Below are 27,309 nucleotides of genomic sequence, written 5' to 3'. Positions count from 1 at the left end.
TGCAAATCGGGTAGATCTATTGATGACTGTGTGGCCAGCTTTACAAACTTTAAAATAATGTAAAAACTTGGCATATTACCTTTCATTTGGAACAATCCTATAAAGTGTTAACTCTTGTGTTTTAAGTATTCCACATTGATGCAGATAAGCCATATATACAATGTTAACTTTTTTCAGATTTGTGGCTATGATGTATCTGCTCCTAACTCCAGTCCATTATTCAGAGTTCCAGTAACTGTTGTCATTCCAACGAGGTGAGTGATATTAATATAGATTCGTAGATTCTATACTTCTATAGAATGTCCACATACACTGGCCACTTTATTAGAGACGGTCATCTAGTAGTGCATTGGACCTCCTTTGGCCTTCAGAACTACAGCAATTCATCATAGTGTCCATTCGCCGGTATCAGAAGAACAGGGTGTGCCAAGAAAAACGTAACTCTCACCATTGCTCCACCAGCCTGAACTGTTGACACTTGACAAAGGGTTCAGCAATTCATGCTGCTTGCATCAAATTCTGATCCTACCATAAATGTGGTGCTACACAAATCTGGATTCATCTGACCAGGCAATGTGTTTTTTTTGTTTTTTTTTTTTTACCCTGCTCCTTTGTCCACTGTAGTCCTGCCTTTCTGTTTCTCTTGGACAGTAATGGCACTTGCTCTGATTTGGTGTTATAACTTTAAAAAATCAAGATGCCAACTCACACCCTGTTCTAATAAAATATTATTCCTTCTTGATCAATCCATCAGGAGTATATTGATGTAAGTACATTTCATGCTTGCGCACTTCGAATAAAACTTCTTAGATGTAGCATGCTTAATGCATGAATAAGTGAGTATTTCAAAACTTTTTGGACCAATCACAGACAAGTTTACTAACTTTATAAATAACCAATAAAATACAAAAAGCAATATGTATTAAAAAACATAGATGACTGCTGTAATTATGAACAAGCTAATATAGGGTGTCCCAAAATGTATACACAGCTTATAACTCCCTAGGGAGGATAAATTTAAAACTGGTGCAAAGGAAAACCTGGCGTAGTTGCCCATAGCAACCAATCAGATTCCAACTCTGGAAAATGAAAGCAAAGCCCTGACTGGATGCTATGGGCAACAAAGCCAGTTTTCCATTCCAGTTTCGTTTTTTTTTATTTTTTATTCTCTCCCCCACTTAGGCCTCATGTCCACAGGCAAATTCTGATTTTAAATCCGCAGCGTTTTTCCTGCACGCGGATCTGCGTCCCATAGGGATGCATTAGACACCCGCAGGTAGTTAAATACCTGCGGATGTCATTTTTCCTTGCAGGCGCGGGTCCCGCGTGCAAGAAAAAATCCGGACATGCTCCATTCAGGCGCAGGTCTCCTGCGGAGACAGCTCCCGCAGGCTTCTATTGAAGCCTATGGAAGCCGTCCGGATCCGCAGGAGACCCGCCCCTGAATTAAACTCACCTGCTCCGGGCGATGCAGGTCTTCCTTCCTTCGCGGCCGGAAACTTTTCTTCGGCCCGGCGGATGTGCCCGGCGCATGAGCGCGGCACACAGCCGACGTGCCGAGCACATCTGCCAGGCCGAAGAAAGAAGATCCGGCTGCGACGGAAGGAAGACACGCACGAACCATGGAGAATCTGTAGCGGGCCTGATTTTCCCCGTGGACATGAGGCCTTAATCTTTACTACTTTATTTTAGGCTTAAAGCCCTTTTACAGGGCCCAACAAACTTTTACACAACTGCACAAGTGCTGATGTCACCGCTCAGGTCATCAGCTCTCCTGCAGAGCACATAAACTGAAAAACTTCCTGCTGGCTTGCGGGCTTCTCGCTCAGCGCTTCACCTCCTATGGGAAGCGCTGAGCAGGAAGCATTTACACAGGAGAAGAACCCAGCGAGTCAACTAGGTTTTCTAAGCTGACTGAAAAGTCAACTTAAACAACTGCGAACGACAAGTGATTGTTTTTTTTTTTTTTTGTTTTGTTTTTGTTTGAATTCGCACTGAACGATTATCGCTCATATTAGTTTGTTTGAAAAAATGTTGACTTGTAATCGTTAATTGGCCTTCAACTGATTTAGAAATTATGGGTGAAGACAGGCTAAGCCTTGAGCAAAGGAAATTTTATCCTAAAGAACTACTAGAAGTTTATACCTCCACTGTGTTTTCAAAGACTGTTTTGGACAGACTTTCGAACAAATCCACCTATGTGACTTACTGTTTCTGGAATTAGAGATAAGTTCAAAGCCGATAGAACTGTTTAGAATGTCCACAAGAATCGTTTTAGAAGTCTGCGGACATCAACGAGCTCCACAAAGCAAGAAAGGTTGATGAGTTGTGATGAGCGAGTATACTCGCTAAGGCACTTTACTCGATCGATTAGTGCCTTAGCCGAGTATCTCCCTGCACGCCTCCTAAGATTCAGGGGCCGGCGGGGGGGAGAGCGGGGAGGAACGGAGAGGAGATCTCTCTCTCCCTCTCTTCCCCCGCCGCAACTCACCTGTCACCCGCGGCAGCCCCCGAATCTTTACTCGAGCGAGTAGTGCCTTAGCCGAGTATCTCCCCGCTCGTCTCTAAAGTGCCTTAGCGAGTATACTCGCTCATCTCTATTGATGAGGAAAACTGTCTCGTGTCCAAGAAAATTGGAGAGACTAGAGGTTCAAAATAGTGTCCATTGCATTTTGAAGCACTGTCATTGGAAAAGTTACGTTCTAAGAACAGTCCGTGCTCTCAGTGAAAAGACGATCCAGACCACAGAGTGCAGTTCTGAGTGGTGCAAGATGTGCAGAGGATGCAGTTTCCAAGAAATATTGGAGTGACAACTATATTTTAAATTAAATGGCTCAATTAACTTCCATAATTGTACTTGCAGTCCCATCTGTATGGGAAAGCACACACACAGAGCCATCTGAAAAGTGTCATGCTGTGTGCATGTGTCAACTTTGTGTTGACCTAGCTTAGGAATCGGGCACCCAGTGAGTACATGACTCCCCACTTCCTTACTTTTTGAGCCCCGTAATGTAGTTTATGGGGCACAAAGGTGTTGTTGGTTCGCTTTACCTAATGGCTGTAGTCTAGCACGAATGACATTGAAGTCTTTCATATCAATGATTTTTTTTCTCTCTCCTTTCTAATATGGATTTATGGAAAACTTGACTTTATGCTCCACTTTGTGGTCACATGTCTAATTTCTATACAGGAAAGCTCCATATGAGAGAGGGTAGGCCATTCAGTGTGTGATGCATCAAACCACTGCAAGAACCAATCTAAAATGGGAAAACTGAACAGGGAAACAAACTTTGGGCATGTTTGCAGAATTGTTTTTGGAATACACATTGCATGGCTGAAAGTCCGAGGACTTTGTGTATGTGGTATAGAAGCTTCTCCGTCATTGGCCTGAATGTGAATATGATCATCCATGCTGACAAATGTTTTACATTGTATTTCTAACCTTATAATGGGCTGCTGGGTTTCATCTCTTCATATTATCCGGTACAGAGTACTTGTATCTAGACAAATACAAGATATTTCAGATCTCGGTCCTGTGTCCCCTACAATTATATTTCTCATTATCTTTTATTTTTTTTTTACTATTCACTTATTTTCTTTATATTTTGCAGGCTCAGTGATTCTACATATGACATGGCGTGCAAAGATATAAGTTTCAAACCTGGACAGATCCAGCGCCATTTTATTGAAGTTCCCCAAGGCGCAACGTGGGCTGGTAAGTCAAAATATGTGGAAAATGTAGTGTTTTTACATCTCCTAGATTTAGGAGGAAATCTGATGGTGATATTTAAAAGATAGTAAAATGTTTGCTCAACTGTATTTTCTCGCCTTGCTTGACCAGAGGTTACAGTAAGCTCTCGCTCTACGGATGTGGCATCCAAGTTTGTTCTTCATGCAGTTCAGCTAGTGAAGCAGAAAGCCTACAGAAGTCATGAGTTTTACAAGTTTACCTCTTTGCCGGAGAATGGTTCTGTGACGGAAGCCTTCCCTGTGCTGGTGAGTTGTGCGCATTGTAAAGCACTTTAGTTGTAGTAGGCGGTTATGGAAATGGGTTATGTAAAGGATTTAAAATAATAGTAGCGGGGATATGAATCCTGTATTGACACCCCCTTTCCATATTCTCTATTGAGGCACATAGAGGATCTTGTCACAGATTTTGGTGCAGATATGCAGCATATTTCACCCCTTCAGTTTGAAATGAATTGAAACGCAACATCTGCAACAAAACACACCGCAAATCCGTAACCTATTAACACACAGGTATTCCTATCCAATTGCCATAAATGCCTACGGGGGTGTAGGGTCTGTTCTCCTAGATGGTAAGGGTTTAACTTTTGTCAAATCAATTATAGTTAGTTTCACGTAAAGTATCCTAACTTCTATACCCGTGTTAGTGTGCGGACTGGTCTGTTTTAATGCAAATGCTTCATGTATTTAAATGTATGTAAGTTGACAGAAAATAATTAATGTATTGGCTTTTAAATATTGTCTTATAAATATAACAAGAAAACAACTTTCTTGCTGTCAGCCGTATTGGAGATGATCGCTTCTGTACTGTCTGTATAGGCTTTATGGCAGCTGAAATGATTGTCAGTTGCCAGAACTGCCATAGATTATTGGTCTGCAGGCAGTGATGGAGTGCAGGTCACTTCCCCAGTGTGATGGAGGACCTGCATACCTGATCTGTGCAAATGGTGTTACTTGACTGCCTTACTCAGTCCTTCAGCTGTACAATAGAGATGTCATTAAAGGGATATTCTGGAGACTGGGCAAAAGTTTCAAAATTTCCCTAGCATTTTCACTTACTGTCATTATTCTAAAACCTCCATCTAAATCCTGAAACTGAAATCCAGCGCCTTTTTTTTTGTTTTGTTTTTTTATTGCCGACCCACACCTCCGCTGCTTTCCAGCCAGCTTCAGATTTCTACATCACTTTTTAAAATGGACATCGGGAAGTGCAAAAACTACATCTCTCATAATGCCCCATTGCCAATTAGCGACGAGTGCCCATTCAGAACTGTATAATCTGTCATTACAGAATATGAAGGCACTGAGCATGCCTGACCAGTAATACAGCGGAACGTACAGATCATAACCATTGGATATCAACAGAGAACTAAGGAGGAAGGAGACTACAGGGAGAGCAATGTCTCTGCAGCCTTGTACAATCAGTTCTTATATTGCACAATTACGATATCTCCTTACGAAGCATGTCATTTTCACCAGAATACCCTTTTAACTCCTTACCCCTATTCTGACTCTTCCAGTCTGGGCAAGTGAGTTACAAAAACAGTGTACCTATTGTGTCGGCTCTAGTAGCAAGTGTGAAAACTGGATTAAAAAAAAAAAAAAACATTCTATTACAGATAGTCTATTTTAAAAATGAAGGCTTTGATAACCTGACCTATAATTGCTTTGATGAATTTCCTTTTTAAGTTGCTTTTTTCTTTGTACTATAGGGGGGCAAGACCATTGAATTTTGCATTGCACGCTGGTGGGCGAGTCTCAGCGATGTCAGTATTGACTATTGCATTTCTTTTCATGGAGTTGCCTGTGGACTGACCCAGCTCAATATTGTAAGTTGTGTTTATGTTGGTAAGTGTGCATCCAGACTTATAGAACTGCACCATTAGTGTGCGTTACATACATGAGGTTTGGGTGTTAATTGTGTTGGATATCACATGGGCATATTGGGATATATTTCCATAACGTAGTGCTGACCTATTTTATTTTTTTTATCACATGGGCACCTGTCCGATACATGGACAGCCAACATATTGACATGCATTTACCAAAGAAACTGCAGTGTGCATATACCATAGGCTATAATGGGTCTGTGTGCTTTCCTTGAAGTAAGACTGACAACACACGGACCCAAATATGCTATTGTGCTGGAGGCCTGTATGCATCATAGTTTGATATTTAAAGTGTTTTTGTTGTGTTTTAGTACGTGAGTACAGCATCTTTTTATTAACCCTATTGGTATAGCATATAGTGTGGGGTTTTTTTTTTGTTTTTTTTTAATCATGACAGTTAAACAATTAGATTTGCAATTAGTTAAACAAATGTAAAGAAAATGCACTCCTTTATTAAAATATCAATTGAAACTGAAATTTGTAACACTGCCGTCATCTGTGCCCATATTAAACTTGAATTTGTTGCTGAAGACAACCCGGTTCCACGCTGTAGCAGTCTCGTAGACTGGTGTCAAAGGCAGTACATGTAGTGGGCGCCATGACACCAAATGTCCTTCAGCCAAGCGCCTGGAAATGTTTTTGAGAGACACAGGGATCAGTAATGCTTGGGGTCACCTGTCTCTGGATGGTGGACAACGAAACAGTTGGAGCTGCTTGTGCTTGCCTGACGATCAGACACGGGGCAGGAATGTCTGCAGCATTTCTGCATCCAAAACCGAGTCAAAACCCGCACCACTAGTGAGAATTCTGACTCCAAATCGGCTGCTCCCCTCCAAAGTCTTCAGCTGTCAGCGCACTCCTTCATGTGGTACCCAGCAGCCTGTACTGAGTGCAGCGCCAAGGATCAGGTGATGACACTTCCATATTACCTCACCAGTGGCACTGAATTCGCCAAAGGCCATCGGGTGAGGGAGTGAACTGACAGCCGAAGACTTTGGAGGTGAGGGCTGTATCTTCAATGCTGCGGATTTTGACTTTGCTTTGGATGTGTAAATGCTGTGGAATTTCTGTTGCGGACATTCAGCAGCATTTCCACCCCATATAAACACGCCCTACTGGTGGTCTGTCGAGGGCATCCCGAGGTCGGTCACCTTGTGCTTGCCCTCACACATCTGCTGGTCCCGAACCCAACAGTCTGGTCAGAAGGGCCCCGGTGGCGAGGAATTCTTTGATATGACCATTCCAATAACGCGCCCCCTCAATACCTGTTAACTGGGCAAAAACTTTCATTGCAAAGGGTGGCTGAGATTACATTTAGGGACCTTTTGGAGGCTGACAAGTATCCTACCTTCCTGAGCCCCACCTTTTCATTCAAGTATATGGGAAATGACAAATGGGGGTCAGGTAGTATTTGCATGTAGCTGTACAGTGGGCTTTCAGAATGAATTTTAATGATGGGCTCTAGGCACCCCAGTCTGACACTGTACAGAGCCCTAGAATAAAAGACATTGGCTATGCTGCACGTTGAACGGCACAAAATTTGAACCGCAACATTAATGGCAGACTTTCGGTTTGTTTTTGTATTTTTTTTTTTGTTTCCCGGAAAGCTAATAAAAGGTAAACAGTAAGTTATATGTACTCCAAAACAGGGCTACCGAAAAGTACATCCCAACTTGCCCAAAAAGTCAGCCTTCATATTGCCAGTTCAACGTAATAAATAAGTTAGGACTTTTTGAATGAGGTGATGTAAAAACAACATAAAAAGGTTTAGTACTTTAAAGGGTTAAAACTGTAGTACATTTATGTCTTTTGTTTTGTTCCCAGCATGCATCTGAAGGGGTCTCTCGTTTCGATGTGCTTTCTACATTAAAGTATGAAGATCTGTCTCCCAGCATAAGTTTAAAGAATTGGGTACAAACCTTAAGGTAGCGTATAAAGTAAATATAAACACATTACTACTTTTTCTCCTGTCTTAGATTTCGTCTTATTGACTTTAAGGGTGAATGCCCGTGGACGGATTTCTACTGCATTTCCTGCAGCTATTAGGTTGTATTTAACCTAATGGCTTTCTGCCTGCCAATGCTCGCATGCCGAATTCCGCCACAGGAAAAAAATCACAGCATGTTCTATTTGCCACGAATTTACTCTGTGGGGGGTCTCCATTAATATACCATATTAATGGAGACCGTGGAATTCCGCAATCACTCGTAGGCACAATCGCGGTTTTAATTGCAGTACTCCTGCGGTGTAAATCCCCGCAACGCTTGTGGGCATGAGCTCTAACACTTTCCCCCAATTGTCCATGTTTTCTGGGCATATTTGGGCATATCTGTAACCGGTAGTCAACCCTTTAGTTTTGGTACTTTTTTTTGGTTATTAATTTGGTTGGGGTCACCTATAATGCACAAAGTACCCTATTCATTTGGTTTCCAACTAACCTTCAGATTAATACTTATATACCCCCCCCCCCCCTTGGTTTACATTTGTATGAAAATTGGACCTAATATAAACAACCACCAAACATGCAAACTCTGCTGTTCTTGAAGGCCCAAAACACCTTTGGCACTCGCATGCTGAGCTACAGTCACACGAGCATGAGTTTTGCGCAAGGTTTTGCATTGCGAAACGTACGAATATGAACTCCATTCCTTTTAAATTAAGTCATACACATGAACGATTTCCACCCCATTCCCCCCCTACCTCCCTCACAGTGATGCTATGAGGTAAACACTCTCTGCATGTCCTATTTTTTTTTTTTCTCAAGGCCCTTGGAATGCATTGCCCATTGTTTTCAATGGGACAGTCACACTGCCGTGTGAAAACATCACCCTTGCGTGCTCATATTTCCCACTGAAAACAGTGGGAAACACTTGCCGATACGCCGCATGAAGCAAGCGCTGGAGGGTTGCAGTTCCGCAGATGTGATGCAAGGAGTTTTGCATGCAAAAACGCCTCGCATCCACTGGTAAAACCTACTAGTTAATTATCTGCCCAGGTTTATCGGCCCCATATCGCGCTCACCCGTGTAAATGTAGCCTTAAAGTTTTTAGAAGCTGTGTGATGTGTTTTTCAATTTAAAAAAAGAAAATAATTCTAACGATAGTTTGGTGCATTATGATTTTGTATGGGCTGTGTGGTCATATTAAAATTGCTGAAACCTGTTGGGAATAAACAAATGATATATATTTTTTAATATACATATATTTAGCATTATACTTCTTTCTTCTACCAGAACATTGGTCTGTGTGTATAGACAATAACTTTTTGGTCAGACTAGGCAGACTAGCGGTTGCAAAATAGTTTTGTATTTATTTTATCAGAATTCCTAGTGATGGGGGTGGGGATGGGGGTGGAGTTCTTTAGATACACTGATTGTCGGAAAAAAAATCCATTCCCCAGAAGCGGTTGTCAGAATCAAACGAAACGTTCTCTCTGATTGTAGCAATGATATAAATGATTACAGTATAAAAGCAAAATTGATTGTGGAAAATGGAACACTTGAAGGGAGGCTCTAGTACCCTGTTGTACCGCCTCTAGCTTGGATACAAGATGCAATACAGGGTAGGCAACAGGGTACTAGAGCCTCCATGCCCACCCGTATCACATCTTGTATCCAAGCTAGTGGCGGTACGACAGGGTTCTAGAGCCTCCATGCCGCCTTTATCACATATTGTATCCAAGCTATTGGCGGGGCATGGAGGCTCTAGTACCCGGTTGGGCAGCTTCTGGCTTTGGATACAAGTTGTGATACAGGCAGCATAGAGGTGTACATAGTATCCTGCGGCATATCAGTCCACATTTGCTGTAATTGAGCACCTAAATCGTCAAACTCGTAGCCTGTTGAAGTTGGCTTTCCAGATGGCCCCTTGCATGTTCTATTGATAAGTTTGGCGACTGGGCAGGCTACGGAAGTGTACCAATGTTGTGTGTGCGGCCAAGCATTATGTTGCCGAAAAATGCCTCTTGGAAGTCCTGCCATGTGGCTACAGGATGTCCTGAACAGCTCACTGAGCTGTCATTGTCCACTACTGGCCAACAGTCTTATACGATGACCCTTAAACCATCACACCAGCAGTGGGGGCAGTGTGCCACTCCACAGCAAAGGCAGGATCGAGGCACTCGCCCTTAGGTCACCAGACACGAACCCGGCTGTTGTGAGTGCCAGGATTAATCACTGAAGACAACCTGGTTCCATTTTCTAGCAGTCTAGTTTAGTTGTTCACAACACCACTGCAAATGGAGGTGATGTTGGGTGGATGCCAAAGGCAGTACATGTAATGGATAATGTGAGACCAAATGTCCTTCAGCCAAGTGCCTAGAAATAGTTCAGACAAACAGAGGCCTGTAACAATGGTGCCATCTGTCTCTGGATGGTGAACAGTGAAATAGTTGAAGCTGCTCATACTTGACGGCTGAACAGATGATCCTCTCTACTGGTGCTCTATTGAGGGCATCCTGAGCTCTGTTTTCTTGTGCCCTCACGCATCCACCAGTTCCAGTTTGTTGATGAGACCATACAACTTCTCGCATTCCAATAATATGCCCCCTCTTAAACTCTCTTAACTGGGTTAAATCTCTTTTATTGCATCATAGAGGCGTCTAGTGGTCAACGAGCTCCACACATCAGAAAAAATGGTCCATTATACAACTAGCCTCTGAGAGACTTTTTATAGGCCATAACTCTAACCATTTGTATATCTGCATGAGATGTAACCCCATGCCAAGTTTTGAAGCAAAATCCATCCAGGTGCTGCCTTTTTTCTTTTTTTTTTTATGCCAAGACTCTATCCCAGACAGCACCCTTTGATAGTCGGTCTAGGCTTTAACAGGGAGGTAATACTTCATTGAGGAGCAGAACACTTAGACTTTCCAACGCCAGTCTTTGTATAATTTTTCCTAGTGCACAATACACCTAATACATGCAGAGGCTCATGACCCTTCATCTCTTGGGCACATCTGAGCATGTCTGTGGGCCTATGTGGAAATGTAAGCCAGGTTCTGGTTTATGTTCCTGGCATAATTTGCACCAATTTTTGGCCTAAATTCTATACATAAATCTCTCGGTCTGGGCAGCCATGCCCCCTCCTGACAAACCCCACCCACTCTTTACTAAGGGGGTGAGGCTAGTGTCAGAGGCTGAAAAGTCGGTCAAGTTAGGCTTGCACAAAACTTTGCAACTTTTTTACAACCCAATTCTGGTGTAAAATCTTGTGTCCCCCTGAGTTTCTCTGCACCGTTCTTCTTGTGGTTCTATATATAATTTTTTTTAAACCTTCAACTTTGCTAAGAGGCCATCGTTGGTTGGAGAGAGGCGGCCATGTTATACCAGTCAATACATAGTGTAATAGTCATGGCCAACTTAAAAATCATTATTCCACCACTAGTCCTTTTAGTTATCCCACAGATGTATCCGGTAAGTGACTTAGTACTTGTGTACCATGTTGCTAACTGCATACAAGGTTGTCATGTGATTAATGCCATATTTGCTCCATGGATGCATACACCATTCTACTTTGCAGATGGGTTAACTACACAGATATAAAAGTGAGTGAGCAGAATTTTTATTCCCAACAGGTTTTGGCAGTTTTTAAATATCCAGACGATTAAATAGGGCAGGCAGAAAACCAGCAAACTTTATTTTCCAACATCACCTCATTACAGCTTTTTTTTATATAGCATCCCTTTTGTGTAACATTAGATAGCATTTAAAGGGTTTTTTCAAGATTTTTTTTTTTTTAAGCTGATCGTGTTAAAAATAATAGCCTATGCTCTCCTGTTCTGGGTCCTGCAGCTCAGGCACTGCCTCTCCTTTCACACTGCTGGGTCTGTTTTTAACCAGCTGCAGTCGGCCTGTGCATGGAATGTCACGCTGCTGCAGCCAGTCAGGTCCCAGTGGTCAACTGAGGTCTGTGACTGACTGCAGCAGCCTGTGACCTCTTGTCAGCAGGCTGTGACTGTAGCCTGTATAGGGAGCACAGTAGAGCAGAATGGAAGTCCGGCTAATTCAAGTTTCAGGTATCTGGGAACAGTGAATTATGGCAATTGTTTTTTAAAATGTGGGCAGCTTAAAATAGCATTTTGGAAAACCCCTCTTTAAGTCATGTTCCTCTTTATTGCAACTGTAGATCACTGAATCTTAATGAGTATCATATGTCACTTACTAATCCTTATTTCTTGTCCATTGCATTGGGGGAAACTGCTTAAGACTGTGGGTAGGGCTACTTGCCACTAGGAGGTGGACTCTAAGCAAAAAAAGTGTTAGCTGCTCCTACTAGCTATACCCCTCGTGCAGGCACCAAGCTAATTAATTTTAGCTTAGTGTCTGTAGGAGGCAGACTGCTTCATTCACTAGTCTTCAGCTGTTATCCTTCTGGATCAGGGAATACAGGGCTGGCACTGGACTCTCAGCCCACCGCGTCGGGAGACCAGGCTGGAGTTAACCAGTCTGTTGTTGGCCCAACTCGGAGGACAAGGTTGTATGGTATCGTCTTATCGTCTGCCCCTCAGCCACTCATCTGAGCGAATGTGCTCTCCACAAATTGATTTAGTTCAAGCCGTAATATACCTTTCCCAGACGTCTTCCTTCAGACACTGACTGTTAGTAATTCCACATGGTCCGAGACCTGGCATTGTGGTTTCCAAAGCCTTCATTTCACTCTATCAGATCAGCAGGGGCATAGGCCTACCGTACCAAAGACGGAACCTCCTTTATGGATCACTGTGCATTTGCCCTGGGCAGTGGGTGCTTCTTGGGCAGCTTGCAAGGCTACCAATTGGACGCCACACCATCTTAAATTCTACCAGATGCAAATGCTCATTTGCACAGTTTTACAGATGGCCATTAACTGATGCGTTTGTGTCATTGTATACCTTTCCTCGCCCCCAGGGGACTGCTCTGGAATGTTGCACAGTCTTAAGCTGTGTCCCCCATGCAACAGATGAGGAAACAAAATTTTTGTACTTCTGTAAAATCTCATTGGGTTCATTGGGGAATACAGCACCCACTTTGAAGATTTCACTATATCTTTCGTGTTGTTGGAACTTTCTCTCAGAGTTCACATGGTTCTCCGCTGTGTTGCGGTCTTAGGGCTCCCCCACACTTGCATTTTTTTAATGCTGCGTTAAAGCTGTGTTTTTTAGATGCAAATGTCAATGGGATTTTCTAATGTTAAAACCGCATCGCACAAAAGTCGCAAAGCACAAACTTACAATGCATTTTTAACATTAGAAAGTGCCATTGACATTCGTGTTAAAAAAACGCAGCGTTAACAAAACGCAAGTGTGTGGGAGCCCTTAAATATTTTAATGTTCTTTATTTACATTGACCATTTTATCTGTCATATGCTACCTGTCTGTGCCTAGTGTTTGCGTACAAACTAACTAGCTTGGTTCTTGCAGAAGGGGTATAGCTGGTAGGAGGAGCAACCCCTTTTTTTTTTGCTAAGTGTCCGTCTCCTAGTGGTAGTAACTATACCCACTGTCTTAACCCTTTCCAATCCACGATCTGACTTCTTCAGACATTCTGATTGAAGGCTGTACAGCTCCCATGTTGAAAGACGTCCGGCAGGGTATTCTTACTGTATATTACTGGCCGCTCTGTTGTCGGAAGCCTCTCTAGCATGTCCCGTACCGCAGTACTGGCTCTACCCAGCAGATGGTGCCATTGTTTAATGGCAGAAAGAGAACCCACCCCCTAGGAAACCCTGAATTCAAAATTGGATTGCAAAGGGTTAAGCTGTGTTCCGCAATGAACGTGATATGAAAGAAATTTTATGGTAAGTACTTGCTTTTTAGTTCCAAACATGTTTTCTAGATTAGTGAAGTCTGAACCCCGACACACACCTACCCCCTGCTAAGCCAAACTCCTGTCCCATAGCCAAACATTGTTCTTGGCTTATAGATGGCTGCAGAAGAAAGGGCATGTAAGACCAGACACTCGGCCCATCTACTACCAGAGTTCTTCTATGGAGGGGACTGGGCACTGTCAGGTCTCATGCCCCTCCACCTGCAGCCATCTCATGGAGCGGTGTTCTGTTCAGATGGGACGGGGCTGACGCTGGGTGTTCGGGGGTTAAGGTCACTAATCCATGTAATGCTGCAGAAATTTAAATAAGGATATATTAGTAAGTGGCATATAATTTTGATTAAGCTTGGTATACGGTAGTAATGTAATGGCTATCACCTTTAATATTTTGCTAGTCTCACTAGTCTTGCTAGATATGACTGCCTAAATGACAAAACGTCATCACTTGCATATTAAAAATGTGTTCTATTTGCAGACCTGTCAGTAGCAAGACGAGACCACTGAGTGCCCGTGATGTTTTGCCAAATAACCGCCAATTGTATGAAATCATTTTAACTTATAGTTTTCATCAGGTGAGTTTTACCAAAATGAATTCCTACTTTTTAGTATATTTTCTGTAAACTTGTAATTCTCCTCATGTAGACAAAAGGAATTGCACTTTCAGCAGTTCTGTAATATCTTTTTACAACCATTAATAATGGAGGGTGGCTGGGCAGGCGGTGGGCACAGCTACGACTTTTCATTCAAGAAACAAAGTGGGTTTTTGGAAACGTTTTTTCCGGCAATGCTCCATGGGAAAGAACGGTGCAAATTTAGCCTATGTCAGCCAAACCTCCTCCTCCTTTAAAAGGAAGAGTGGCCCATCTGCAGACAGCTGTATTAAGGTTTTTTGGCCCTCGTCAGTACGGAAGAGGGTGCTGCAGGAAATACCTTAGATACAGGTTGGGCATGTACTGGTTCTCATTGAAGAGACACCGCTTTAGGGCTAATGCCCACGGACTGTTTTCTGACACATTTACCTAGGCAGAATAATGCAGCTATTAGGTTCTATTGAACCTAATGGCTCAGTGATCACATGCATGATTCTGCTGTGGATTCTGCTGCGGGAAATAAAATCGTGGCATGTTCTAATTCACCGCGTTTTACGGAATTGCGCGATCACTGGCGGGCACTTGTGTTTTTAAACACTGTACTCCCCGGTGGAAATCCATGGGCGTATCCCACTCCGTCCGTGGGCAGGAGCCCTTAGGGACTTGTATAACTATAGAGTGTGGAGAGTGAAGTTTAGACTAGCACCTGCGAGCATTGAGGGCAGGCTCACTGGAATGTAATTCAATGAATGAATCCAGTTAGTGCATTGAGTTTCAATGATCCATTCACACTTACGTATATACATTGCATATAATACGAGTGTAAAAAAGAGTGCAGCATGTTCCATTGTACCGTGTATTACGCACGTTAAGGCCCTATTATCTATGGGTGCGTAATAAATGCTGTATATATGCAATTATATTCTGAATGTGTGGCATTTTTACGTATCGTCGCTAAGCAATGGAAACTTTTTAAAGGGGTCCGGTCACTAGAAAAATAAAATTAATACTTGCCTATTCCTCCCCCATCAGTCTTCTTACCGCATCTTCTATTCACCGATCTTCTGGCTCCTGCAGGGTCCCCGGGTCACATCACCTCCAGCTGTCAGGATCCTGCTCTTCTGGTGACGAAGCATCCATTCTCTGCAGTCTCATTCCTGCAGGGTAATGTACTGTCACTAGTGACGTAGCGTTCAAAGCATAGCAGAGAGTGCTGAGCTGTTGCCGAGACTGCGCATGCGCTCTGTTTCGTTCCCATAGTATATGAACACTTGCAGCGAGACAGCGATCATGCATAGTCTCTGCAATAGATCGACATTCCTTGCTAGGCGGTAAACGTTATGTCACAGGGACGTAACCTACACTGACCTGCAGGAAGCAGATTGACAGGACTGGATGCATCATAACAAGAGGAGGATCCGGCGAGTTGGAGGTGAGGTGACCTGGGGGACTGGAGAAGATCTATTAAAAAGACCTGCCTGTGGAGAAATGGACAAGTATAGATTTTTTATTTATTTATTTTTTTTCTAATGACACAACTCTTTAAATAAATCAGTCCAAAATCGCTGCCATACATAGCATAACGCGTGCTCACACAGTGCTAAAATGCTGCATTATGCACACGCCGTGTTTTACGCATGCGCTCGTGTGAGCCTGCCTCAGCTCCAACAGGTCTTGCTAGGTAGCAGAATCGGCACAGCATCGCATCTGTCTGGTCTGCAGATGTACACTTACGTCCTGGAGCGTCAGGGTATGTATGAAGAGAGGTCGCGGGGCGACCTCTCTTCATACAGCATGGGCTTCAGCTGTTTATTACAGCTGACACCCGCGGGCAATAGCCGCGTTCGGACGATCACGGCTATTAACCCTTTAAATGCTGCTGTCTGTGAGATCGGGGATGCCGTGCAGGTGTCATGGCAGCCGGGGGCATTCTGAAAAGCCCCAGGGCTGCCTTGAGAGACTGTCTATCAAGCCATCCCCGTGGGGTGGCTTGATAGGCTGCCTATGAAATTGCAGTATGACGTCATATTGCAGGAGCGATCAAAGCATCGCATATTGTAGTTGCCATGGGGCTCTTGAATGTAAAGTAAAAAAAAAGATCATCAAAGTTTTTTTAGTTGTAAAAAAAAAAGTAATAAGTTTAAATCACCCCCCTTTTGCCATATCTGTAATTAAAAAAATCTAAATAATAAAATAAAAATACATATTTGGTATCGCCGCGTCTGTAAAAGTCCGATCTATCAATGTAGCACATTATTTACCCCGCACGGTGAACGTTGTCCAAAAAAAAAAGAGGAGGAGAATAATGGGGCTGCAGTGCTGGATTGCTAGGGATAAGGAACTCCTGCCTTTTATTGTTTCAACTGTTTTGGATCTACTGTTTTGGATCTACTGTATTTTTAAAACCCATTACCCCCGGACAATCCCATTTAATAGCTATTCACATCTGAAAACAGTCATGTTTAGCAATTTATTTCTGTTTTACATATGAAGTTCCGCTGAAGAAAAAACCTGAATGACCTTCATTTAGCACTCTTACTGCAATTCCTGAACAGACTTGTACTGCTCTTTACTTTTCTCTTTCATACAACATAAAAATTCTGAAAAATGTTTTTTTTCCCCCTTTTTTCTCTCCTTGCATTCATTAATTCTAAAGCCTAAATGTGGAGAAGTGACACCTAGCTGCCCGTTACTCTGTGAGCTGTTGTATGAATCTGAATATGATAGCCAGCTTTGGATTATTTATGACCAGAACAAAAGGCAAATGGGCTCGGGAGATGCATACCCCCATCAGGTATTGTCTTGAAATATGCTGTGCCTTCTAGGCAAAAAACATGAATGCTAGATATGTTAACGATGGCTGCATGAGATGTAGAACATGAGATGCTATTTATTATGTTAATTGCTTGTGTGGAGTTGGAGCAGTAGACTGTGTCTTGGCCTTATTTACATTCTAGAAACTTAAGAACATGTTCAGATGTATTGCAAGTCCGCTGCCTTTTACTGTACGATGCAATAGGTATAGCTACTGCCAGTAGGAGGCAGATACTATGCAAAGAAAGTGTTAGCTCCTGCTATTGGCTATAGCCCTCCTGCAGGCACCAAGCTAGCCAGTTTTAGTTTGGTTTCATTGGTCTTCAAGCCTGGCATTAGGCTCTCCTTGTTTGCCTCACCGAGGATGGCGAACAAACCAGATTTAACTTCTCTTCACAGCCCGAGCCTCAGAAGACAAGGAGGCACAGTCAACGTTTGACCCTGACCCACCCTCCATAGTGACCCCTACATTGGCGCGCTCACTAGGTGCTGTCTGGCGGCGAGCTCCCCTTCTCCTTTACTTCTCCTGTAGCACACATAGCAGCAGGAACACTTAAAAGCGCAGTGTGACACTGTGTTGGACTCCAGAGCTGACAGACCCAGACAGCACCCAACCAGAGCCACTCATTTTGCTTGTGCTCGCTGCAGTATAAAATTCCCATGTGGACAGCTATTATGCTAAAGCTGTCTTCCACCGATCTGGGTGTCCAGCGACCCAGCCACAGGCATTCATCCTATTCAAGCCCCTTCAACTGCCAACCCAGAATGGGCTCTCTCGCTCAAGTGGTATCTGACCTTACTAGAGTTTCCATCTTAGACACGCTGGACCACTGGATGAGAAACAGGCCTATAAGCGGTCCTCTTTGGTTGATAGTCTGATAGTGGTAGTGAAAAAGACCCTTTAGATGAAGGATCAGCCACCGACTATCTTTAGAAGCTTAGAAGCTCTCTCTTTTCGGCGCCAAAAACATTACCCTGAAAGTATTACCTTTCCATTTGGAATTCAAAGACATTGTAGACTGGGAATAGAACTTCCCCGACAAATGCTTTACTAAACCTAAGCATTGGGATGCCATCTATTCCTTTTCAGAGGATTTGGTGACGTGGTCCTCTTCACCAGTAGTGGGCCCCCCCCCCCCCCCTGCCAGAGTCTCATTTGTCCAGGAATACTATCTTATGGCTAACACTGCCATCCCACACGCTTCTCAGCTATTTTTTTTTTTTATAGTAAAGCACATTGTGGATTCCTTGGAATTGCTCAATAAACATAAAACCCTGATAAATCATTTTTATATTAGCAATTTTTTCAAATATATATAATTTTTTTTTTCCTTTCGCCAGGGATCCTTTCCTAAAAGTTGTCACATACAGTATTCCCTGGGGTACATTTTGACTTGCTTAACCAAAATAAGCAAATCTTTCAAAGGCTGAAGTGCTTTTAGCCGTGTTCTCGGATTGTGCAACCTATTCTCTAATATTTATGCAGTGCTTTGCCATTTTGTAATAAGTTTTACAACTTTTTAATATACCTTCTTCTCCTCCCCCTTTCCAAGATGCGAAGTACAGTGTGTGTTCATTTAATCACTTTTGTTCACAGGCTGCAATCAGTACATGGCTTGTCCTGCTCTTATTCCTCTCACACAGGCGCTGTTTACCATGACTTAATGCAGCGTTTTGAAAGGCCGCGTTAATCGCAGTAAAACACTTCCATTGAAATCAGTGGGTCTCGCGGACTTGCGCTCAATCCCGGCGCTGGACAGCGCTTTCCAGCGCCACGATTTTTGAGTGGAGACTGTTCTCTATTTGGACGTTTAGTCTAATTAATCACCCATCACAGTGGGGTGCGCTAAAACAAGCTGTTGGCCGCAGGAAGCTGTGAGCGAAGGTAAAGTCGCAGCAATGCACCGCGTTTGAAACCGCGCAGACTCCTGTAGTTTCTACTGATAGGGTTTGGGAGTACATATAACTTTCTACTCAATTTCCATTAAAAAAAATTTTAATACTGCAATGCTTTACTAGTTCAGACTTTTAGACCTGGGAAAATACTAATTTTGTTTTACTTTTTACTTTTTTAAGCCATTATATAAATATATATATAAAACTTTTGATTCAAGTATAAGCCTAACTATACTCAAATATATACTGGGGAAAAAAAGACAACTCCATACTCCCCTCCCAGCCGGCGTCTGTATCCCTGGCGGTGCAACAAGCTGCTTCAGTCTTCTCCCCACTGTCATCTCCCTGGCTTGGTTTTGAAATCCCCCGCCATCAGTGCTGTGTGTGGAAAGCGCTGTGATTGGCCAATCACAGCTGGTGTCATTCACTGAATGGTTGTGAATGATCGAGCGTCGGCTGTGATTGGCTGGCGCTTGATCTAGTCACAGCGCTTCCTCACACAGCGCTGACGGTGGGGGATTTCAAAACAAAGCCAGGGAGATGACAGCGGGGAGAAGGCTGACGCAGCTTGCCACACCGCCGGGGAGAGCATTGCATCGGGGACAGACGCCGGCTGGGTGGTGGGTATTTTATTTATTTATTTATTTTATTTATTTTTTTACCTCACTCAAGTAGAAGCCCAGGGATTTTTTTTTTTTTTCAGCACATTCTTTTGTGCTGAAAAACTCTGCTTATACTCGAGTATATACGGTAAATTAAAATGATATTTTGCAAATGTGCTTCAGGCCACTACCTGGGGCTGCAATTTAATGATGGAGAAAAAGTGAAAGTTATAACGCCGATGATTGTAATTGGGATCCCTTTCTGGGCGGTTGCGTTGTGGTGAGGGGAACGGTGGCTCTTCTTGTGATCATGATGGATCGCACTACAGTCCTTTTTTCATCAAGATTAATGTTCTTTATTGTTTTCTTTTTTAGTACTCTGTAAAACTTGAAAAGGGAGATTATACAATAAGGATGCAAGTTCGTCATGAGCATTTAACGGAGCTGGAACGTCTGAAAGACCTTCCCTTTGTGATTTCTCACAGAATGTCTAATGCTTTGAGTCTGGATATATATGAAAGCCACAGCATGGCCCTCTTGGGGAAGAAAAAGGCCAACACTATAACATTGCCGCCAAAACATAGCCAGCCTTTCTTTGTTACAATGTTACCTGATGATAAGTAAGTAGTGAAAATGGCCCGGCCACTCTTGTATTAACCCGTTAGTGACCACCCTATAGTGTTTTTATGTCCTGCAGTTGCAGGATGTGTATGGAGGGAGATTGCGCGGCTTTCTCCCTCCATACACCACGGGCGCCGTCTGTTTCTACAGATGACACCTGCGAGCAACAGCTCCACACCCCTTTTCCTCCTACCCCCACCACTCATGAGCAGTCTAGAAGCAAGTTGCAAGCTGAATGTCAGGCGGTCTAAAAATCTGCGGTGTGGAGATTGCAGTCTGAAGCTTAGCGCTTACCTTGAAGTAATTATGTTGCACTACCAGAAGTAAAAATCTAGAAATGAGCTTTCTGCATCACTAGTATTGTATATTAAGCCCTCTTATGTTCTTATTAGTTTTGCTTATAGTCAGGCGTTGAAACTTAGAGAGAATTTTCACAGCCTTTTTGGAGAGCAGCGGATGGTAGTGATAAGTGCAATGATCACAGTGATGTGTCTGCTGTATTTATTTGTGCCGTAGTTTGGGAGTAGCAGCACACAGAGGGCTACAGGAAGTAGTCCTTGATATTCATGAGCTGCAGGCTAGCTCCTCCCACCTGCCCTTCAGACAATGATTGACTGCTGTCTGTTCTTGTGCATAGAGAAATGTATGTCAATCAGTGGATGGAGAGCAGAGTGGGCGTGGCTAGCTGCAGCTAATGAATATTAAGGACTAGTCCTCTGTATCTGAATGCTACCGTTAAATGCAAGTTTCTTCCAAACTGCTGCACAGATACACACAGAAGATGTATCGCTGTAATCGGTGTGCTTATCACTACCTTGTCCTCTATTAGAGAGCTCTAAAAAGATGGTGACAGATACCCTTTAACCCTTTAATGCCGCAGGACTTGAGTTTGTCCTGTTGCGTTAACTTTACATCCTGGCTGGGGGGACATTTATGTCCTACAGATGATGTAGGCTCAGAAGCTGAGCACTCGCGATCACACAGTAGGAACTGTCTGTGATTGACAGCAGGCATCCCGCTGCAGCAGCAGGGATCAGTGAGAACAGAATGGTAGATTATGACATAAAGGGCACTGCAATGGTCTCCCGCATGAAAAAAGCACTGGCCGAGCATGTGCGGTCAGCGCTCCATTCATTTCAATAGAGGTGACAGAAATATGCGAAAGGGTGCTGCTCAAGTATCTCAGCAGTCCCATTAACCCTTTCCAATCCACTGTCTGACATCTAAAGGCATTCTGATTGAAGGCTGTACAGCTCCGATGTCGGAAGGCGTGCAGCAGGGTATTCTTACTGTATATATTACTGGCCGCTCTGTTGTCGGGGGGGGCCTATCCAGCATGTCCCATATCGCAGTACTGGCTCTAGCCAGCAGATGACGCCTTTATATAATGGCAAGAGAGAGCCCCCTAGGAAACCCGGAATCTAAAATTGGATTGCAAATGGTTAAAAGTGATGCACAACCAGCACTGCATTCAATCTCCTTACTGCGGAGGGTGTATGAACCCTACAGGGAAGATGGGGGATATTGGACCCCCAGTCTCGATTTAGAAGAGGTCTCCGCAGTGAGACCACCCCCGATCAGCAAGTTATCCCTTTTTCTGTGGATAAGTGTTAACTTGCATTTTTGGTGCAATCCTTTTAATTGCTCTTGAGGAGCATGCTGAATCGGTGGTTATTAGTATTGCCTTGCAGCGCTGACTGCTGAATTTCAAATCTGAAATTCTGAGAAGGGACAACATCTGCATGGGGTTTGTTCCCTCTCTCAGTGGGTTTTTTTCTCGATTTAAAAAAAAATAAATACAAACCTACATACAAAATTTGGACTGTCCCCCCCCCCCCCCCCCCCCCCCCCCCAATGAAGGGGAGACGGGAATATAAGTGATGACCATTTCTGTACAGCCCTGCGGAATATGTATACACTATATAACAACTTTGGTATTCAATGTTTCTATTTAACAGAATACCTAAGGGAGCTGGTCCAGGCTGCTATCTAAGTGGGACACTAACATTGTCGAAGACAGAGCTAGGCAAGAAAGCCGTGAGTATCTGACTTCTTTTTATTCATTATTTTTCCCCCAGATCTAAAAGGGAACAAGTCGGCAAGCACACAATTGTGAACAGCATCTGTTATTTATGATTATGGTGTCACTTGATCAAACTTACAGTATAGTCTTTGCAGCACATGTAAAGGAAGAATCCATATTCATGACATGCGGGCTCTCAGCAGCTGCTGATTGACAGATTCTTTTTTTATTCACAGAACTGGAGAGAAATCTGTCAATCGGGCATAGAGAAATCTGTCAATCAGGCATAGAGAACCTGCATGTCATAAATGCATCAGAAACTTCCTTCACAAACACTGTAAGCATTGTACCGTGATTTTTGACCGAATCCCACCATTGTCCTAAATGGCAGACTCTGTTCAAAACGGTGTGCTTGTCACTACTGTGTGCTTCTCTTAAAGGCAGCGTGAATCATGAACACACTCCCTTTAATGAGTTAATGCAAGTAGAACACTTGTGTTTTCTTCCTGCCTGGCAACTACCTGGAAAAGTGCCTTCACTAATAATCGCATGCATTTAGATGAACCCCTTGTAGTGCCCTGCCATTCTTGTAGCATTGTCTTTCTGCTGTTACTGGTTTTCATTATTGTAGTTTAACATGACCGTACCAACTCTGCATCTTCCATCTGTTTGTTTTTGCATAGGTAAGCAGTCATTATTCTTCATCTCTACTACAAGGCTTTGTGCCCTCTGTGCCAATATTACCAAGGGTACTTGTAGAGTTCAATTCTGAATGTCTGAGAGCATTCCTAGCAGTGCTTTTTGCCTTATTTTAGGTCTATAGGGCTTATATTTAACCCCTTAACGACCGCCCCATCGGGAAACTACGTCCTGCTGTTGCAGGACGTATATGGAGGGAGGTAGCGGCGCTATCTCCCTCCATACAGCGCGGGCATCAGCTGTTTATTACAGCTGACACCCGCGGGCAATAGCTGCGCTCGGCCGATCGCAGCTATTAACCCTTTAAATGCCGCTGTCAATTCTGACAGTGGCATTTAAATCCCCCGAACGCTGTTTGGGGGTCCCGCATGGCCCCCCCGCGGTGAGATCGGGGGATCTGTGCAGGTGTCATGGCAGCCGGGGGCCTAATGAATGGCCCCAGGGCTGCCTTAGCAGACTGCCTATCAAGCCATCCACACAGGGTGGCTTGAAAGACTGCCTGTAAAAAAGCAGTATGACGTAATGCTATAGCATTACGTCATACTGCAGGAGCGATCAAAGCATCGCATGTTAAAGTCCCCCAGGGGGACTTCAAAGTAATGTAAAAAAAAATAATCAATAAAGTTTTTTTAATTGTTAAAAAAAAAAAAAGTTATAAAAGTTTAAATCGCCCCCCTTTTGCCATATCCATTATTAAAAAATCAAAATCATAAAATAAAAATATGTATTTGATATCGCCGCGTCCGTAAAAGTCCGATCTATCAAAGTATCGCATTATTTTTCCCGCACGGTCAACGTCGTCTGAAAAAAAAAAAATAAAGAACGCCAGAAATACACTTTTTTTTTTAGTTACCCTGTCTCCCAGAAAAAACGCAATAAAAAGCGATCAAAAAGTCGTATGTATTCCAAATTGATACTACAGGACATCCCGCAAAAATTGAGCCCTTGCTCAACTACGTCGACGAAAAAATAAAGTTATTGCGTGCACAAAATGACCGCAGAAAATAATTGAAAAAAATTAAATATCTTTAAAAAAATACAAGTACTACAGCAAAAAAAATACTATACAAGTTTGGTATCGTAGCAATCGTACTGACCCATAGAATAAAAATATCAGGTCGTTTTTGTTGCAGTTTGTGTGCTGTAGAAACAGGACGCACCGGAAGATGGTGGAATGTCGTTTTTTTTCCATTTCTCTCCGCTAAGAATTTTTAAAAAGTTTTTCAGTAAATTATATGGTACGATAAATAGTGCCATTGAAAAATACAACTCATCCCGCAAAAAACAAGCCCTCATACAGCGACGTCGATGGATAAATAAAGGAGCTACAATTTTTTAAAAGGGAGTAGGAAAAAACAAAAATGGAAAAAAGCAAAAAAGCTCCGTCACTAAGGGGTTAAAGGAGTTATCTGGCTTTAAAAGCAAAGGCTGCAAAGTTGTAAAACACAAGAAGAAACCCTAGGGACCTGTGCTCTACCGTGGTGATCCGGTGCTGGAACTCAACTTGTTCCTTGCCAGACTAAGTTTACATGCGGGCTGCAATGACATTTTGCAGTACTGATGGCTGCTGCAGCCAGTCGGTAGCCACATTGGTTATATGCAGTAGTCATGGCTACCATCATTAAACATAGATGCCAGTATTACTGCCAAATAACTGCTGTGGCCATTGATTGTTCTAACGGTTAAATGCTGTCTGCGCATAAACGAAGACAGGAAGACTGTGGAAATATCTGTCTATCTCTCACTCACTCACCTGGTGCTGGTGTGTTCACCCAAGTGAAAGGGGTACCCACCAGCACCCAGGTCTGTGTGTCAGATTTAATCCCCTCCTGCGATCCAGAGGTCCTGGAGAGACGTCTTGGTGAAGGAGCAAGTTCACCAGTTCAGGGAGGTTCTTGTAAGGCAACCAGTATAGGAAGAAATACTACGCGCTTAGGTTGGGGAGGAACAGAATTATCCCAATAATATGATGGCAATATAACCGTACTTTGTTAGGGATGCCAGCAACGCTCATCGGGTTGCTAGAATCCCTAATAAAGTATGATCTAGTACCATCATGTTTGGGTAATGCTGTTCCTCCCCAACCCGATGAGCGCAGAGTATTTTTTTCCTCTAATTACAGCGATATCATACAGTTTACAGCAAAGCACTTTTTAGTAACTTGATTCTAGAGTGCTGTGGCTTCATTGATTCCTAGTAGCAGGCTGACACTTCATTTCACCAAGTAGTAACCTAATATGCAATTGCTTTGTAACAGACCAGCGAAGTTTAAAGTGACACTTTAAAATGAGCCAATTGTCATTCTGAAAAAAAGGGACATGTTTCTAGTTTACAGTAGATTCAAAAATTGCAAGAGTAAAGAGGTTCACATAATTAGTGAACAGATATCAGTTACTTGGTTTGTACAAAGATATGAAGTGTTATACTAGATGATAAGCTAAATGAGCTGTAATAACTTGGAGATTCCCGCCTCCACAAACTGCCCTAAATCCTTTGGTACTCGGTAATGCTTCCCTTTAGTTAGTTCTTAATTTTTCATAGGTAATCGTATAATCATTTTATTCCATTGTAACACGGACTGTGATCTAGGAGACATCCAAAATTATATATATTTAACTTTCAATAACATTCAATAAACGTACTGTAGTTTTCGTGTATTTTTGTGTAAATCTAATAGCATTTTGGGGACAATCACAAGGAAAAGCCAAACACTTTCCTAATGTACTGTATCTATCTACCTGCTTACATTGCCCCAGTGTGTGCCTAGTGTTATATGCTGATAGGGAGGATTTCTAAGCTCATGTGCATGTAATAGAGAGGATGTCTTCATAAATATGCAGGGCATGGCTCATTTTGGACTTCGAGCGAACAAAGATTTGAAAATCGTAAATTTAGAATAACTGTCTTCTAAACGGAATCGGTTACCAGCTTTGCGGCATGTTGGTACGTAGCATTAAGGTAGTGGCAAACTTCCTGATTCCAATGCTGTCTTGTTTTCGTTTTTTTTTTCTTGCAGTAATTTTGACAAATCATTGTTTATTAGAGATGAGCGAACCTTCTCGGCCATGCCCCTTTTTCGCCCGAGCACCACGATTTTCGAGTACTTCCGTACTCGGGTGAAAAAATTCAGGGGGCGCCATGGGTAAGTGGGGGGTTGCAGCTGGGAGTGGGGGGAGGGAGAGAGAAGTACTCGAAAATCGCGGTGCTCGATCGAGGAATTACTCGAAACGAGTAGGTTCTCTCATCTCTATTGTTTATCAGCTGCAGCACAAGCGGAGTGCAGAGTCCTCTTATTCAGGAGCTTACCCTCCTCTGGCCTATGGACTGATTTCTCTCTATACAGTGTGTAGTGAGAAACCTGTCAATCGGTGATGGAGGAGTCGGTAGCTCATGAAGTTCTAGGATGACAGAGTATTGGGAGGACTCCAGTGCCGCTGATCAACAGTGATTTTATGAAAACTATTGCAAGAAAAACAAATTGCACCGTCCTGGAGTCGGGGTCTGTCACTGCTTTATGCTGCCTTCAGATGGGACAGCATCAACTTGGTGACCTATTCCCTTCAAATTATTTATTGAATATTGTAGTTAATACTATATATCTGTAAATTAGTCCCGAAATCTTTTCTCTCAGATCACTGCGCCTCATAAAAGGCTGACACTTCGTGTTCTATAAAGATCATTTCAATAGTCATCTCTCTCTCTGATAATGACCTCTGCTAAGGTCACAGAACACACCTCCATAGAGGTCAATGAATTATTCAGTTTCCTGTGCCCAAGTGGCTGCTGTAAAGCAAATCTGATGCTGTTAAGTCTTGTTCGAGTTGAAATGTTTTATTGGATCTCTCTTCCCCATGTGTAAACATAATAACCAGCTTACACTCCCCTCTTCCGGCAAGCGCCCCACTGCTGGCTCTGGGCCTCCGCTCTGACTTATTGTGTATGGGACGTCACAGGCTGCTGCAGCCAATGACTGAGTTCAGCAACATCCCATATTAAAGCTGCTGCAGCAACCTGTAAACTGAGTGGAAGCTAAGACTCAAAGCTGCTGGTGGAGACTTGCAGGGAGAAAGAAGGGAGTTTAATATGTTCACATATGGGGAAGAGAGACTTGATAAACTTGAACAAACTCTAACAGCAGCTCAGGCAGGATGATGGCCTCCATAATCATGTTGAGAATATTTTTTTTCTTTAAATTACACTTAAAAGGCATAAGCAGATTAGAAAAAGGTGCAGTATCTGGTTTGAATGCGTAAAAAAAAATATATATACGGTTGCAAGAAAAGGAGTAAGTGAACCCTTTGGAGTGTCCTGGATTTCTGCATTGAATACTAATTAAATGTATTTGGATTATCTAAGTCACAGTTAAACCCCATTTACAGACAACAATTATCGCTCAAAATTCATTCAAACAATGGTTTTTGAGCGAATCGTTGTGTGTAAACGCTTCCATCTTTCACTCTTCGGTTGAATTATGATTTTTAGATGAGCTTAAAATCAATCATTTAGGCAGAGAGGGATAGCAGGGACCGCATGCTGTGTTCTCCACAGGAGCAGCTGATTACATTGTATTCAGCTGACAGCCTGTGGTAACCTGTGTGAAGACAATGCAGCTGAGTGCAAAGTC

The 27,309-nt window shown here is 43.0% G+C and overlaps 1 protein-coding gene across 2 annotated transcripts in view; it reads left to right on the top strand.

Moving 5' to 3' along the window:
• TPP2 (tripeptidyl peptidase 2) overlaps nucleotides 1–27,309 on the top strand; it is a 67,936-nt gene that overhangs the window by 19,143 nt on the left and 21,484 nt on the right. For both annotated transcript variants that reach the window (XM_066580095.1, XM_066580103.1), the window contains exons 15-23: nucleotides 178–254; nucleotides 3,612–3,715; nucleotides 3,842–3,996; nucleotides 5,460–5,576; nucleotides 7,461–7,561; nucleotides 13,916–14,012; nucleotides 16,687–16,824; nucleotides 19,718–19,962; nucleotides 21,922–22,000. In XM_066580095.1, coding sequence (XP_066436192.1) covers nucleotides 178–254; nucleotides 3,612–3,715; nucleotides 3,842–3,996; nucleotides 5,460–5,576; nucleotides 7,461–7,561; nucleotides 13,916–14,012; nucleotides 16,687–16,824; nucleotides 19,718–19,962; nucleotides 21,922–22,000 — 1,113 coding nt within the window. The remainder of the gene's footprint in view (nucleotides 1–177; nucleotides 255–3,611; nucleotides 3,716–3,841; nucleotides 3,997–5,459; nucleotides 5,577–7,460; nucleotides 7,562–13,915; nucleotides 14,013–16,686; nucleotides 16,825–19,717; nucleotides 19,963–21,921; nucleotides 22,001–27,309) is intronic.

The sequence above is a fragment of the Eleutherodactylus coqui genome, chromosome 1, assembly GCF_035609145.1.
Source record: "Eleutherodactylus coqui strain aEleCoq1 chromosome 1, aEleCoq1.hap1, whole genome shotgun sequence".
NCBI classification, from domain to species: domain Eukaryota; kingdom Metazoa; phylum Chordata; class Amphibia; order Anura; family Eleutherodactylidae; genus Eleutherodactylus; species Eleutherodactylus coqui.
This window is presented reverse-complemented; position numbering and strand designations above follow the sequence as displayed.